This window comes from Paralichthys olivaceus, chromosome 3 (assembly GCF_024713975.1).
Source record: "Paralichthys olivaceus isolate ysfri-2021 chromosome 3, ASM2471397v2, whole genome shotgun sequence".
Lineage (NCBI taxonomy): Eukaryota > Metazoa > Chordata > Actinopteri > Pleuronectiformes > Paralichthyidae > Paralichthys > Paralichthys olivaceus.
Genome location: NC_091095.1, coordinates 27,849,796 through 27,867,098, shown reverse-complemented (window position 1 = coordinate 27,867,098; position 17,303 = coordinate 27,849,796). Strand labels below are relative to the sequence as shown.

The 17,303-nt window shown below is 39.2% G+C and overlaps 2 protein-coding genes across 2 annotated transcripts in view; one reads left to right on the top strand and one right to left on the bottom strand.

Annotated features, from left to right (window-relative positions):
• Positions 1-32: 32 nt before the first annotated feature.
• On the top strand, positions 33-4,121 carry mrps18b (mitochondrial ribosomal protein S18B). The gene is made up of 7 exons (XM_020105252.2): positions 33-609; positions 1,051-1,201; positions 1,336-1,433; positions 1,527-1,595; positions 2,700-2,766; positions 2,859-2,918; positions 3,801-4,121. The coding sequence occupies exons 1-7, from the start codon at positions 529-531 to the stop codon at positions 3,992-3,994; spliced, it is 720 nt and encodes a 239-aa protein (XP_019960811.1). The 5' UTR covers positions 33-528; the 3' UTR covers positions 3,995-4,121.
• Positions 4,111-17,303, bottom strand: part of abcf1 (ATP-binding cassette, sub-family F (GCN20), member 1) — a 35,803-nt gene continuing 22,610 nt past the window's right edge. The window contains exons 17-26 of the mRNA XM_069522772.1: positions 12,852-12,976; positions 11,008-11,120; positions 10,275-10,449; positions 9,783-9,857; positions 9,244-9,314; positions 8,555-8,587; positions 5,668-5,836; positions 5,524-5,588; positions 5,378-5,450; positions 4,111-4,504 (exon numbers count right to left, since the gene is read on the bottom strand). Of these exons, the coding sequence (XP_069378873.1) occupies positions 4,338-4,504; positions 5,378-5,450; positions 5,524-5,588; positions 5,668-5,836; positions 8,555-8,587; positions 9,244-9,314; positions 9,783-9,857; positions 10,275-10,449; positions 11,008-11,120; positions 12,852-12,976 (1,066 nt within the window). The 3' untranslated portion in view covers positions 4,111-4,337. The remainder of the gene's footprint in view (positions 4,505-5,377; positions 5,451-5,523; positions 5,589-5,667; positions 5,837-8,554; positions 8,588-9,243; positions 9,315-9,782; positions 9,858-10,274; positions 10,450-11,007; positions 11,121-12,851; positions 12,977-17,303) is intronic.

The following is a 17,303-nucleotide window of genomic DNA, read 5'->3' as shown; positions in this document are numbered from 1 at the left end:
CTATGTGACGTTTTTTACGTCACGGTCCCCGTTTTTTCCTCTGTTGTAACAAACAAAATGGCGGAAAGCTGACCTTCGGTGCTTATCCAAAGGGCATAATGGCGTATTTCGCATTTTGAAAAACAATTATTCTGAATTATTGACTGGAGTCGCCTTTAACATTTCAAATTTTGGGATTGATGGCGAGCTACTAAAGTATACTAACTAATTTAAGGGATATACGTGGACTGTTCTCGTTTTTGACTTCTGAATTTAGATTTTAAAAAGTACCACAAAATGGCGCATGGTGTCTGTTATAGGCGGATCACATGCGCCAGTCCGAGATAATGTGGTATTGCAAAAATAATAGACAATCACGGTGGATTAAAAAAAACGAAGTTCGTGTGGCTCTATTTTTACTCTTTGTTTCAGTTTATACACAATGTGAAGATTGCTGGTGATTAAACTTTGATATGTAACGTGACGGTACACATGGCTACAGCGTCACTGTGACCTATTACCTTTACCCTACAACCTCACGACAACAAAATGGCTACCGTCATCCAACGCCTCGCGAGGGATTTTTGCAGTCTGTCGCCTTCTATTTTTCCTCAACTACGACAGATTCAGGTATTACATTTTATTGTACTTTTACCCACCGCCCGTTTACTTCACTCCTTCGCAGGAAGCGCTTAATACATTGAAGCCATTATCAAGTCTGGTCGGTCCATGTTTTTTGTGGACTGAAGCAGTTAAACAAAGAGTGTCAGAAGAGTTACAACTTTGTTTGATATAAGTGTGATAACTTATCGGCGCGACTACACGCTCGATAGAATACATGGGTATTATGAGCGAGTCTCCTGACTTAGTAAGGCGCAGTTACAGTCCGTACACTCTCATACAGCAAGTGACAGTTAACATCAATATCGTCGCAATAGAGAGTGCCGGAATGCAGGCAAATTGTATCGGACCGCAATTCATAACCGCACTACATGGGCTTTACACATGAATGTGGTGGATGGAGTCAGAGGGATGTTGAGATAATTCTCTTGCAATCTATTTACTCTACAGAGGCTCCCGCGTAGACTGGGCACCTCTCCATACTTACTTCCCAGTCACTTTTTCTGCAAAGCGGCATCAACCCAGAATGAGGACTCTACCCAAGCTGCTGAGGCTGTATCCCGCTACAATGATAGACCCTGGGATTATCTGGAGAGTGAAGGTGTTAAAGGAAAATTAAGATTTAGCACTTTGAGTGATGGATAAGACAGGAAAAAAATCCTATATATATATATATAACATATGACTCAGTCCATTCATTATATGTTTTTACAATTTATTTATCTACCCTGACAGAGTACTTTGAGAGGTATGGAGCCAGTCCAGTGTGGGAAGGCTACCGGAGGAACCACAAAGGAGGCATTCCCCCACAGAAGACACGCAAGACCTGCATTGTAAAGTTTCTATTTGAATCCACCAGAGATACCTTACATTAGATACAGACATAACATCTGTAATTTACAATAACAATAACTTTTTTTCTACAGAGAGGAGATAAGATATGTGGCAATCCCTGTCCAATTTGTCGGGATCCAAACACTGTCATTCACCATCAGGTTAGATTGCATATCAGTCACTCTGATCGTCTCACAGCACACTAAACATACTTTTGGGTTATAGTACTCTAGTCTCCTATCATACATTATATTTCAGTCTCTTGTCACCAACATCAAAAAGTGTGGAGATTTTTTATTCCAACCACCATTCTAAGCACTAGCTTTTTGTTTATAAAAATATGCCTGATTTGTTTGTGATTTTTGTAAATGGGGCATCTACCTACAGAGTGACCGTGTATAAAATGCAGCAGCTCTAATACAGGCTTAGAGGAAGGTGGGATACTATAAATGTCCATTGAGTAAGATTTAGGTAAAAGGGATATATTGGCAGACATTGAATATAATATATATTTATATTTAAATACTTAATATTTACACCAGGAGTGGGTCCTCTGTTTTTTTTTTTTTTTTTTTACAGAAGCCTAGACTGGACAAACTAAACACCTTTTGAGTTTTATGACAATTGAAGGCTACCACAGGTTTTCTTTCATATGGAAGGGGAGAGTGAGGTAGAGATAGCGTCTGCCTCCAGAACCCAGAGTGGGAGCTGTTTCCACAGGAGAGGAGCCTGGTAGCTGAAAGATCCTGTATTTTGGGAGCAAAGTGATCTTTAGGGAGCATAGTGAAGGGTAGGCAGGTGGGATGTAACATTAATTCCACTGCACAGACCACATTACTTTGTTTACAGCACAATCACTGATCACCACAAACTCTCTTGACATCATCAAAATAAGACAGTTCAGCAGTTTAATTAAAACCTTGATTGAGGCTTTTACTCAAAACACAGTTCATCAGTTCATACCTGGTATTGGAATGACTTCTGCTTTCTTTCCAGAGTCATTAGGTCACTGTGACCTTTCGCCACTGAAAACTTATCTTTGAGTCCTTGTGTCAAATTTAAAGAAATTCCCTGAAGGCAGACTTGAGATATCATGATTAAGAAGCCAAAAACATGTTTTATGAGGCCACTTTGACTACCCAAATCTAAATAATCAGTTCATCTTTCATGCCAAGTGATTGTTTGTACTATATAATTAGCTGTTTTGTCATTAACTGATCAGATGTAATCTGTATTTATGCTAACAAATGTATATTCCTTTGTAGAATGTGAAATTATTGCAGCAGTTCATTAGTCCCCATACTGGAATCGTGTATGATTCCACTCAAACTGGTAAGTCATCAGAGAGAGGACAAGTATCGATGCATGAACCATGTCAAGTTATATAACCAGACTGCTTGTGCTGATAGTTCTACTGTCTGCAGGTTTGTGTATGAAACAGCAGAAGAAGCTCAATGAGGCCATCAGCACAGCACAAGATCTTGGTAGGTAACACAGCGAAAGACTTGACCCGAACCTCAGGGTGGATGAGGGGTTGAGTGGTCATCCTCCAACCAGAAGGTCGGCAGCTCAATCCCCAGTCTTCCCCATCTGCATGATGAAGTGTCCTTGGGCAAGATGCTGAATCCCGTAGTGCACCGCATAGAACAAGAAAGTTCTGCTAATAGATGCACTGTATGAATGTGTGTGTGAATGGCAAACTGTACTGTAAAGTGCTTTGAATGGTCATCAAGACTAGAGAAGTGCTATATAAATACAAACCATTTACCATTTAAATCAGAGTCCCTGACTATAAACTCAGCCCTTTCAATTTATATCCTTTATATCCTTAATCCTAATATTTGATATACATATCACTTTATAAGATACAAAAACGTGGCAAGTATTTCTAGTTAGTTTCGGTCAATAGTGTTTGACTTGAAGCCTCACAGCAGGTTATGAAACTGTTTCAGTTTCAAAGTTTTAAAATCTGCCACTGATTGAACAAGAAGATTCGGCATCAAGTAGCACTTCTGTTATTTTTATTTTGTGCAAAGAACCCAAAAAATATTACTCATAAATGCCAGCCCATTACCTCTAATCTAGTATTTTCATAAATCATGGGCAAGTAAATAACTGCATGTCTTTTTTGATTATACCCCTAAAGCATTTAGGATGTTGATTTCATTCCTTACATATTTAGAGTAGAAAAACAAATACCCATCAGAGCACTGGCTCATGTGACACTTAAGTGCACCATTGGTAGTCACTCTGCTTAATATCTATTCTTCAGGTAAAGCAATTTCTATTTAATGTATTTTATGTTTTTGGTAAAAACAGAAATAAGTCAACTATCACCAACACTGGTGTCTTGTGTCTTCTCTCAGGCTTACTACACTTTCAGATTCCACATGTGAAATTTACAGGAGAAGACTTCTACAGTTCTCATGATGCTGTGGCTCCCACACCACCTCCCCCCATAACCTCTGGCGACACCTGGTATAAATGGTACAGTGAAATAATGCCTGATGAGAAAGAAGTGGCTAAAGTCAAGAATGCATACAAGGCTTATTTAAAGTGATGGAGACCACTTTAATTATCACTTAAGTTCCCTTTGATGTGCGAAGTCTAATGAACCATGTGCATTTCCACCCTGTTTCATGTCCCACATGTGAGTATAAATAATAAACCACAGAATCAAAACTGAATTTGTTTTATTGTTAAATTGAGTAGTTCTCACAGACAATTTTCTCTATATATTTTGAAAAGTTAATGTAAGATGAACACTCCAGCCAGTTGGAAAATGTAAGCTTATAAGGGAATACCTATAAACACCCCAACAAATCAATTTTTGCTGTCAGTGTTGTTTTGAGAGACATGCCAGCTGGTCCAGGCGGAGGAACAGCGGTGTGTCCTCTGTGTGATCATGCATTGACCTTGTTGACCATGGTCTCTCCCAGGGCCTCCAACACCTCCCGCTTGTACTCATCAAAGTCTCCATCGATCTGGTTGACTGTACTGTCCTCAACCACCCACAGTTGACACTGGGTCTCAGTGATGAGCCGGGCATCATGACTCACAATGATCACAGCTGGACACAATGAAACTGTGTTAGTTCAGTAGTGAAGACTAATCCATTACCATGTGTTTTGAAGATGTGGTGGACACAGATCATTTGAATGTAGTCTTAGTTCAAAAGTGTGTTTCTTTCCAGGAATTACGAATTGTCAGTCAGACTTCCAAACCAGAGCCTGATCTATAGAACACAGACCAATGTATGGGGCCTCATTTATAAAACTGCTTAGGAGTTATTAAAAGTTTACATGCACCCAAAAGCCAAAATGGCCTAAAACAATAAAACCGAACTCATGCACAATGTTCCCCCAAGGCAGTTTCGTTTATAAATCAGTCTACCAAGAAACTTGCGTATGTAGGTCTGCCTCATAATCTGCCCTCTACAGATTCACAATCAATCATAAATGGTCAATACAAACCACCTGATTGTTAAATTAATGAGTTTCTGTGGGTGAGCTTGTGAGTGGGGGGATGGTGTTGCCACAGCAGTACACCAATAAAATAAAATGCACCGAGTGGTGAGGTGATGCCGTGGCAGTTAATGCAGTGAGAAAGAGTGGGTGACAATGTCTATACATTATTCTTCCTGCTACCTAACTTTACCCACATTGCAACTCTACCACTGACAGCTGTGGACATCCGGGTGCAATATACTGCAAGCAGCAGAGATTACATGACTACAGGGGTATAGAAAGCGCACCTTTTTCTAACTCCACACTTTTTCTTATTCAAACTTGTAATTTTCCAGACCAACCAAAGGAAAAACATCTGTGTCTCAGTACTCTTAAAGTTTCAAAACTCTGGTTTGAAGTTTATATTATTTTATCTTTAATAGACACCTTGTGTATAAAATACACAATGAGCAGGATTTTAGAACCACTCCTCTTACCTCCTTTGTATTCATTGATGGCCTCTGATAAGGCATCGATTGACTCGATGTCTAAATTGTTGGTGGGTTCATCCTATGAGAGAAAAAGACAGTTAGCTATAGAATTTTTTGTGTACACTATGGATAAAAGGCTCAATGGCTCTTACCAAAATCAGTACATCAGGCTGACGACATGCTAGTTCAGCAAATACTACTCTAGCTTTCTGACCACCTGTTGAGATAAATCCAGACAGTGTTAGAAAATTTCTGCCTTGACAGTTGAAAGTAAACATGACAGGTCATTCTGTTACCGGAGAGTTTGGAGATCTGAATGGTGTGGGCATGGCTCTCCAGGCCAAAGCGTCCCAAGCACTTTCTGCTATCCTGATACGGAAGGTTGAAATTCCTCATCAGGTACTCTGAAGCTGTTTCCTCCATGTTCAATTGATCAGCATACTGCTGGTTGAAGAAGCCCACTTTCTATAGGCACACACAACATCTATGTTACAAATTTTCTTCACGTAAACGGGCCATTACCCTACACCGCTTCAAATGGAAAATGTGTGCGATGTAAAATGTGATATTTCATGCAAAGATGTCATGTAAAGAGTTTATATAGCTGCTTTGGGGGCTTTTATTCTAGTCAGCAACCGTTTGCAGATAAAAGACAGTTTTCAGTTGAAAGGAGTTGGCAACTCTGTGTCAGTTCCCGGCTCACTAGATATCAACACTCCTAATTAGGGCTGCAACTACCGATTATTTAGATAATCCATTAATTAATTATTAATAGAATAAAATGACAAATTCTACATTTTACCCTTTCCTGCAGTTTATTTGAAAAGTAACTTCATCTTCTTGTAGAATGCCGATTTTAAATGAATAAGATGCATCTGCAACTTTCTCCAACTCCAGTTTCAGATATCTACAATTTAATTCTGACTATATTGCAAGTTCATTATATCTACAACCCATACTGACAAGTTGCTGACAACTTAATTCAATGTATCTCATATTGAGGCAAATTAAAGATATCTTGACCTGAAATAAAAGATTATAATATGATATAATATAGTGCTCAAAAAATGAAGGGAACACTTAATCGTCACAGTATAACACCAAGTTAGTTAAACGTCATGGATATCAATCTTTCAATTTCAGAAGCACAAGTGATTGTTAATCAATTTCACCTGTTTTGGGGTGGAGGCAAAAGCAAGACAGACCCAAAAAAGGAATGGTTTTGCATGTGGTGGCCACAGAAAATTGCTCTCTCTTAATCCATCCTGACTGATTCTTTTTTTTTTTTAGTTTTTTGTTCTACTAGTGTCCTTGCCGATACTGGTAGCATGAGGCGCTACCTGCAGCCCAATCCAGTTGCACAGATAGCCCAGCTCCTCGAGGATGGCACATCCGTACGTGCAGTCGCAAGTTTGCTGTGTCTCCCAGCAGTCTCAACAACATGGAGGGGATACCAGGAGACTGGCCGTTACAAAAGAGCTGGACATAGCTGTAGAAGGGCAGCAAGATCGGTATCTGAGAGAGCCATACAAAATTACTTCCAGCAGGCGACTGATGTGCATGTTTCTGACCAAAATGTCAAAAACAGACTCCATGAGGGTGGCATGGGGGCCCGACATCATTTAGCGGGTCCTGTGCTTACAGCCCAGCACCGTGCTGCTCGATTGGCATTTGCCAGAGAACACCAAAATTGTCAGATCCGCCACTGATCCCGTTCTCTTCACAGATGAGAGCGTGTTCACACTGAGCACATGTGACAGGAATGAAAAAGTCTAGAGATGCCGTGGTGAACGTTATGCTGCCTGTAACATCATCCAGCATGACCAGTTTGGCGGTGGGTCAGTGATATTCTGGTGAGGCATATACAGTACTTTGAGGGTCGCACAGACCTCCAAGTACCTTGACTTGATGAAATCCTCAGAGCAATTGTCAGACCTTACGTTGCTGCAGTAGGCCCTAGATTCGAAGGACACCATTCGCCAACTCAGCAGGCCCAGATTGGCGCACTGGCCATACACACTATGAAGTCACATTATGAGTTGCCGTGATGATATTCACAAAAGTTGGATCAGCCTGTGAGTTAAATCGTTAACTTTGATTTTTGGTGTGGTTTTAAATCCAGCCATCATTGGGTTGATGATTTTGGTTTTCATTGACCGTTTGCTCTCAACAAATTATATTGTGAACATACATCTGATGCCTCACACATTTTCAGTGATGTTCCTGAAATCATTAGGTGTTTCGGGTCTTTCAATCTCCAGGTGGCACAGCTGGGGCTGATCAGACCCCAGCTTGTGTCCAGATGGCTAGCTACTCTGACTGAAGAAGCAACTGTTGTTAAAATGTGTTAACATTTTTCATTAAAGCCTCAAAAAAACCTGTGTTGAGCTGATTTCACATGACACAACAGCACATCACTGTGTTATGAACAATGAGTTGTTTACGATCCACCAGTAAAGTTTACTTTACTGAAGAAGTGACATCGCCAGTCACTTCTTCTATGAGTTGATAGAAGAAGAATGGCTCTAACATGTTCTCTCTTCAGGTTCATACCACAGAGATGTGCTGCTGTTCCATGTGACATCAGCTTTACATAGTTTGTAGTTGTACCGGTCCTCTCTGAAGGCTTTAATCTAAAGTATTTCAACACTTTTGACAACCTATCTCCGCTGTACCCTGAGCGGTGTTTGTCTCCAGGATTTTTCAAATGTTAACTCCAGAGAGGAAATAGCGTCGTCACGCAAGCTAAAAAAGGCATTGGATCAGCTGGTTTACTGCCCCCATCTCAGGAGACATTGCCATAGTGTGCGCAGTGCATTATAACAGACCTAATTAAGGACTACTGAACTAGTTGCCTGCTATTCTAATAATCGATTAAAACATTTAGTTGTTGCAGCCCTAAGACCACTAATTGGAAATGCTGTTAGATTTTGAATCCCACTATAAATTTTATCTGAACATTGATACTGTGGGCGGCTGTGGCTCAGGGGTTAGAGCGGTTGTCCTCTAAACGAGAAAAGTGCCATACCATGTTAGTACAGACTATTTACCATAGACAAACTACATAAACAAGCCTGGTCTTGCAGCAGACGTGCAATTCAGAGACAGTGTGAACATTTACTTTATGGTTGCAGTTTGAAGTTAGTTATTTTAAGATTCAAACATCAAAAGTAAGTTACTCACCAAACGATGATTCTTTCTCATCTCACCTTTAGTCTAAGAAAAGAAACATCCATGAGTTACATAAAGCATTCTATTTTCATTGAACCTTTGGAATAACCTAGTTTTCCTTATTAACTGGTCCTAAAATATGATAAGATCATTGTCGAAGTCACAAGTACAGACACAATGTGCTGAAGCTTATAACACTTTGACAACAACATAAAAACAAACGGCATCTTTGCTGTCTTTATGGAACAGCTATTAGGCATTCACAGTGCTGGAGGAAAAAGTAAACCATGGGATTTAATCACCTCCATGGGCAGCAACAAACTCAAAGATCATCCAGTAGCTGTGACTCAGACCGTTCATGACGTTCATGAGCATTTGGACCATCGTTCCTTCAAAACTGAGGGTAAATACTCTGAATACTTGCATCAATTTTTATTTTGTTTTTTTGTTTAGTAAATTTGCAATCACTTAAATATTTGTTTTCGTTGTGGGGTATTCGGTATAGATTGATGAGGGACAACTGAGGGACAGTATTCAAACAATTTAAGCACAAGGGTGCAACAAAATAAAATGTGGAAGTAAAGGGGTTTGAATCCTTTTTGAATGCACTGCACATAAATGCAGATTATTTCAAAGGGTTCACTTACCTTTGCCGCTGGGCATTTAAAAACATTTAAAACTTTGAACATCTACTCACTTACAGGATTTAGTTTCCCAGTGAGAAGCAGCAGCAGGGTACTTTTCCCAACACCATTGGGTCCAACAATACAAACTACAGAAGAAAGAAGAAAGTAATGTCACAGTTTAATTAAACATTGGGCACAGTTTTTTGACATGAGAAAGTCAGACTGCTGGTTCTGCTGCTTTTTGTGTCATGATCCGAACATTAACAATATAGTAACCTCCTTGTACACCCATGTTTAGTTCTGTTTACATGGCAAAATTAGAGAAATAAGAAGAAATATATTTGTAGCAAGCAAAGTTGCCACCGGGGTATCCCAACAGCCAGTGACAAAAAATTCAGGTTTCAACATCTTTATTTAGCTCACAAGAGCAAACGTTAATTCAAACAAACAATAAATTGCCTGACACAACCTTTTCAGGTGCAGGTTCCACTCAGCCTGTGTCAGTATTTTCCTCTCTCATGGCAGCTCTCTTAGCTTCCTTTTAAACTATAGCGAGAAATCACCTCCCATCATCCATTGACACAAGTACACAGGCAAAGATGCAGCAAACTTACTCCTGGAGTCCATGTCAATTCCAAAGTCCACGTTTTTGAATAAAGACTTCTGACCATCATATCCAAAGTCAACACCTGGATAGAAAAAGAATGGAGTCAAGTTTTCATAGTGTTAGGACAATGTAAAATTATGAATGTATTACATTAAATGTCATTTAGCTGATGCCTTTATCCAAAGCGACTTTAGTGCATTCAACATCTATTAGGGGCCATTTGGGGATCAGCATCTTGCCAAAGGACACTTCAGCATGGGAACATGGCCCCCTATAGTTTAATAATATATTAAAAAAGCAACATTTATGATGGTATCTAATGGCTTTTTAATCCTCAGACATGTATTTATGTAATTCACCGAGAATGTTGTCCTAAACATGACAGGTAGAAAGGTTTTATGTTATCAATCCTCAATTGACACTTATTACGTATCACAAAACTAAAAGGGACAGGGGCCCTGAGGAGTAAGCTGTACTAGCAGTGTGTGAATGTACTTACTATGTAGTCCCAGTATGGGCGGTGAGAGTGGAGGTGGGTTGGGGAAAGTAAACTTGACAGTGTATTCTTTAGGCCTCTTCAGCAGCTCCGTGGCCTCCAGGCTCTCCTCCTCCTGACTTCCTTTCTTCTTGCCTCTCTGCTGCTTTCTGGTCAGGGCATCCTTGGTCTGCTTCTCCTGAGGGGAACATTTTAAAGAAAACTTTAACGAACTGCTTAAAATGAGACTGAATAGATGGATAAGGCACTTGTGTCGATTGGAAATGACAAAGTGTGGAATCTGTAGCTCAGCTTAAGTTTGGAGTTTGTTGTTGATTTGATTTATGAAGCAACACATTTGTAAAAACTGTCACTCTGTGTGTAGGAAGTTGAACATTATTGATCCAAAACTATATCTCCACTGCTCAAAAAAATTAAGGGAACACTTAATTGTCACAATATAAGCTCCAAAAAGGGAATGGTTTTGCATGTGGTGGCCACAGACAGTTTCGTGTTCTGCTAGTGTCCTTGTCACTACTTCCACTGCACATACTGTATATAAACTCACCATTACCTTCCCATATTTAACTGTTCTATGTATACATATATACAAATATATATGTACATACATATACATATGTATATATAGAACACACACACACACACACACACACACACACACACACACACACACACACACACACACACACACACACACACACACACACACACACACACACACACACTTCTTACTCACAGCCTGTTTTGTGGACTTTCCACCAGCCTTCAGCTCTTTCAGTTTCTTCTCCTGCTTGTCATACTGCTTCTGTAGTTCTTTCTGCTTCTGCACATACATCTTCTTGAAGGTCACTAATGAAAAAGCAAATCATTCTGTAAAGCAGTTTTTCCAAGGTCTGTTTTCAGCTAACTATAAAGCTGGTCAGAGGCTGGGGGCGGGATTAACATGACCACTTGTGATCATTATGTGTAATCGTAAAGCGGTGATCAGTGTTGATAATGTTCATTTTCCACCGACCTGAACTATGGTTGCAACTAACGATGTTTTATGATAATGGATTCATCTGTTGATTATATTTAAATTGATTGATTAATAATCCGATAAAAAGACAAAAGGTAAATTTTACTCTGTCCAGCAGTTTACTAAAAGAATGACTTCCTTTTGTACAAGGCTTTTTCTATATGTAAAGCAGACATCTAACACTTATAATAATAATTATCATTCCGGATTTAGATATATACAGTTTAATTCTGACTAGTCATAATCAAAGTTTAAGACACCTTGAATCAAGTTTGAACTTGTCAGAATGATGTTATCGATATCATCTTCAAAGTAGTTCTTATCTTATTATGTAATTACAGTTGTTGAAAAGATTACACATGACACAGCAGCACATCACTGTGGTATTAACCAAAAGTTGTTTAAAATGAGAGAAGAGGAAAAAGTACAAAATGTTTTCTCCTCAGGTTCCTACTAAAGCGATGTTGTGCTGCTGTTCCATGTAAAATCAGCTTTACAGAGCTTTGCAGCCAACGGTATTTAAAGGCTTTTATGTAAAGTGTTCCCATACTTGTGACGACTCTGCTATATCGTTAACCATGTTGGTCTCCGACATTTTCAAACATTTAGTCCAGAGAGCACACAGCGTCATCATGTGAGCTACATAATTTCAATTTCCAATTACAAGACTTTTGCTAATTTTTGTAAGCTTATTAGACACAGATCCTCAGCAAAACCAGTCTCTTCTCATTCTGTGTTTTTGAGGTAGCAGTATAAAGCGTCCACACCTAATATATTTTGTAGGCCTAAATTAAATGTCTGTCAAAGGCCTGACTATATATGATGCGGGAATGGACTTCCATCGTTATTTTATTATATTTTTTCTCTCTCCACAATTAAAAGGGGAAAGGGATGCCTCTCAAGAAGCGCACATGCAGGTGATGAGCCAGTGAGTTTTGTCAAGCAGATCGTGATGAAAGCACATCCAAGGATTATTTATGAAGGGCATTGGGCTTTCGGGGGAATAATTTTGTTTGTATTTGTATTGTTTGGGTTGGTGTGTTGTGGTTGCCTCCCAACTTTTGTTTCCATTATGCCGTCCAGGTGGGACATGTGATTATTTAATTTTCTTTAATACAAGCTGCTATTTGCAAGATATCTTTGTCAATTTCATTATTACATTTTTTTTGGAATTAAGTGCAGGATTTCTGGTCTAATTTTGTAGAATGGTAAACATTGTAATCGTTTGCGATCTAATATCATATTGCACACCCCTACAAAGAACTGGTTTGAGATTAGTCACTGACTCCGAAATGGCCCTTGAGCTGTCTTGTTAGAAAAGGGGTAAACTTGAACCAGTTTTGAACCAGCACCAGCACTAGGTTCACTTTGCGAACCGATCTGATTCAGCTTTTTTCAGTTTAATGCACTTCTTCAAATAATTATTTTTGAAAGAATCCTGACTTTACTTCAAGTGCCTAAAACTTTAGCAGAGAACTGTATTTTCAGGGTAATGTTGATTAGGAGGAGAAACAGAAGCAGTTACATGATTAGAAAGATCTTGAAATAAATGGGATACTTACAGTAATTCCCTCTGTAATAGTAGAGTTTTTGGTTGTCTAAGTGCATGATATCCGTACACACATCATCAAGGAAACTCTGATCGTGGGAAACTATGAGGAGAGTCTTCTTCCAGCCTTGAAGGTAGCTGAGGTGACAAGGAGAACACACTTAATAAATGACCAACACATATGTTTTCTGGAAATATAATAGAACAACATTATGGCTGCAACAACTAATTGATTTAATTCATTATAAAAATAGTTGGCAACTAATTTAGTAATGGATTAGTCGGGTCTGTTATAAAGCACGACACAGTACACACTGCAGCAGTGTCTCCTGAGGTGGGAGCAGTAAACCAGCAAATCCTGTGCCTTGTTTTGCTTATGTCACAACACCGTCTCCTCTCTAGAGTTGTTTGTAAAATGCCAGAGACAAATGCCGCTAACAATGCAGCAGAAGTCATCAAAAGCTTGAGAACACTTCACATTAATGCCTTCACAGACAGTTTAACGCAAACTGTATAAAGCTGATTTTTTTCGTCGAAATGGCTGCCTATTCAAAATTACCAACAATATCATTTTGATTTTAACTGTGACTAGTGAGAATTTTTATACAAGATATATATCATTCTGACAAACAATATCATTAATTTGGTTTTAACTACTTTAAACTCAAAATTTATTTAATTACATTTACTACTTTGTCATTCGTGCATAGTAACTCAGTATTATAATTTAGTTTAATGATTATATTATACAGTGCTATATCATAATCTTTAGTTCCAGATCAAGATCTTTAATTTGCCTCCATTTAAGATACCTTAAATTAAGTTTGAAATTGTCAGAATGATCTTCATAAACTTAACTTATGAATAGTCCAAATTAAATTGTAGATACCTGAATCAGTAATTATCATCATAACTAACACACATGTCTATTATACATTTAGAAACAGCATTGTATAGGAAGATGAAGTTGCTTTTCAAATTAACTGCGGGAAATGCTAAAATGTAGCTTTTGTCTTTTTATCTGATTAAGAAGCAATTAATCAAAAAACAGATTAATCAATTATAAAAAATAATAGTTAGTTACAGCCCTACACAACATTGTTCCTTACCAACACTGCAGCCATATGACCAAATTTAAAGGCTTTACATAACTCTAAAGGGAATGTATGACAGTAATGACAAAGAGGTCATTACTGAAAGTAAAAAAAAAGATACACAGGGTCAATCTACTGTATAACCAGCACTCCAGCTCTGCTGTGGTTCCTATGACCTCTGGAAATATCTTAGAGGTGGAACATTTATTGATTGAGAGAGTTTAAAGTTGTTTTGATTAATTTTGTTTCACAAGTGTAAAGTAAATTGCAGCTAATTCAGCTGCAATTAGAGTTTTTTGTTTATCACATACAGCTACTTTAAATGTTTTACCTGATGGCTATTTTATCCTCTCCAGGAGGAGAGGTGGGTATCTCTCCTACTCACCCAGCCAGGGAGACCTTCTCCCTACCCAAGCTCTCCAACCTCCAAGCAGGCCTGCATGAAGCAGACTGCTAAAACCTTCCAAAAGGCAGCGAGAGCCTGCCTAAGACCTTCCGCACGAGCAATTGACCACGACACAATGTCTGACCAGCAGGTGCACAACAGGAGCCACAACCAGCAAGACCATTTCACTTGACTGTAAACAGCACCTTTCCCCCTTTTCATGGATGGGTAACACAACTCGCAAAATGTATTGAATGCCCAAAAGCACACCATTTAATGGTGTCACCCTTTAATAATCACAACATAGTGGAGTAAAAAAGTACAATATTTCCCTCTGAGATCTAATGGAGTAGTATAGTAACATGAAACTGCAACACTAAAGTAATGTAGTCCCTCACATTTGTATACAGTAATTGAGAAAACTAGAAAATTTCTCCTGCCGAGACATTTTGAATGGGTGTCTTTTGGACACCGCTCCTCCGCACAGAGAGACATTTCCTTTAAGACGAAGGACAGACAAAAAATTACATCCAGTTTGGTGACAGAAAGAGAGTGAGAAACTGTACCAGTTCAAGAGGACGGAGAGAGACCCTGAGACAGAGAGTGAGACAGTGAGAGAGAAAGACATGTATAAAAGCTGCATTTTGATAACATGATCCAGGTTGGTGAAAGAGAGACAGACTGTACCAATTTCAGAGAGACAGAGAGAAACTGTGTTGTAAGGTCTTATCACCATCCATGGCATTTCATTTTGAAAATTCAGACTCAATCGGGCTTCCTGGTAAGGTCTTGTTATCATCCAGGACCTTTATTTTGAAATACCAGCGTCTTTCAGGCTTCCTGGGAACATTCTGTAACTATTTTGGGGTTTTTATTTTGAAAATCCACTCTTTTTCCAGCTCCCTGGGAACATCCTGTAACCATCTCTGGGTTTTATTTTGAAAAACCAGGCTTTCTACAGGTTTCCTGGTAGCATTCTATTACTATGGGGGGGTTTATCTTCAAAATAAAGGCTTTGTACAGACTTCCTGATAACATTCTATTACAATGGGGGGGATGGGGGGGCTTATTTTTACTTTAATTTAAATTTTCAAAATTGAAGCAAAATGTCCCACCCTCACCCGGTCTTGAACCCAGACTTACTTCACATGATGCAAGTGCCTTAACCACTAGACCAAAGCAGAGCGTGGTGAAAAATTCGAAATTCGTAAATTTAAAGAGGAGACTTTTCCTCTGTCAGTCTATGGGGTTGCTATGGATACTCACTGATTTGATGAGAAACACCTGTTGTTTTTTTGAGATTAACATTGGAGTCAATGGGAAAGCCAGAGGGCTGTGCTCTAGCGCCAGTCTTCAAACAAATGCTTGTGACTCAAAAACTAGAAGTCCTATCTGTGAATGATAGGAATGTGAAATGAAAACATTGTGAGAATCCCAAGACTTCCCCGAACGTACAGATCTATCTAGAGTTCAGAAATGAGACCGTGGGAGCGAGTTAGAAATTGTTCCGTTTTTCTCCTTTTCTGACTGAAATTAACATGGGAGTCAATGGAGAAATGAGACCGGAAAACTTTTCTCGGTAAATTGACTCAGCTTAAACTAACGCACTTAGAGATGTCAGAGTGACATGTGTGCGTAGGAAACAAACTCTAGTTTCACCTGATATAAAAATCATGTCTGTTGGACTCCGTTTGTGGCTAGGAGAAGTGTTTAAACACAAAAAAAGCAGCTAAAAAATGGCCGTTTTCAGCCATTTTTTCCCCACTCGCTCTAATTGGGCGAGAGACCTTGACTGCTCGCTCTAAATAGCGAGAGACCTTGACTCCCATGCATTTGGTTTTCGGTATTTTTGTGATTTACGAACGAACCGTTTGATGAATGTCTTAGAAAAGTCATAGCACACCGATCGAGAAATATGCACATGGTTTGATGTAATTTGTGTGAATGTGCGTCAAACTTTGTGGGAGGAGTAGCGGGACGAAAATTTACAGAAGCGGAAGAATAACTAGAAAATCTCTCCTGCCGAGACATTTTGAATGGGTGCCTTGTGCTCGTCGATGCCGGCGTTGCTTCGAACACAGAGACATTTCCTTTAAGACGAAGGACAGAGACCCTGAGAGTTGACCAATTTCAGACAGAGAGAGAGAGAGAGAGTGTAACAGTTCGAGAGGAAGGAGAGAGACCCTGGGAGAGAGAGGGAGACAGTGAGAGAGAAAGACATGTATAAAAGCTGCATTTTGATCACATGATCCAGAGTGGTGACTGAGAGACTTGACCAATTTCAGAGACAGAGAGAAACCATGTTATAAGGTCTAATCACAATCCATGGGATTTCATTAAAAAAATTCAGCCTCCTTCAGGCTTCCTGGGAACATCCTGTAACCATCTGGGGTTTTTATTTTGAAAATCCAGACTCCTTCGGGCTTCCTGGTAAGGTCTTGTCATCATCCAGGACTTTTATTTTGAAATACCAGCATCTTTTAGGCTTCCTGGAAACATTCTGTAACCATCTGGGGGTTTTATTTTGAAAATCCAGTGTCTTGCAGGCTTCCTGGCAACATTCTGTAACTATTTGGGGGTTTTATTTTGAAAATCCAGCGTCTTTCAGGCTTCCTGGGAACATTCTGTAACTATATGGGAGTTTTATTTTGAAAGTCCACTCTTTTTCCGGCTCCCTGGGAACATCCTGTAACCATCTGGGCATTTTATTTTGAAAATCCAGTGTCTTTCAGGCTTCCTGGAAACATTCTGTAACTATTTGGGGGTTGTATCTTGAAAATCTAGCTTTTTTTTACGCTTCCTAGGAACATCCTGTAACTATTTGGGAGTTTTATTTTGAAAATCCACTCTTTTTCCGTCTCCCTGGGAACATCCTGTAGCCATCTTGGGGTTGTATTTTGAAAAACCAGGCTCATTACATGTTTCCTAGTAACATTCTATTACTATGGGGGGGGGGGCTTATTTTCTAAATAAAGGCTTTGTACAG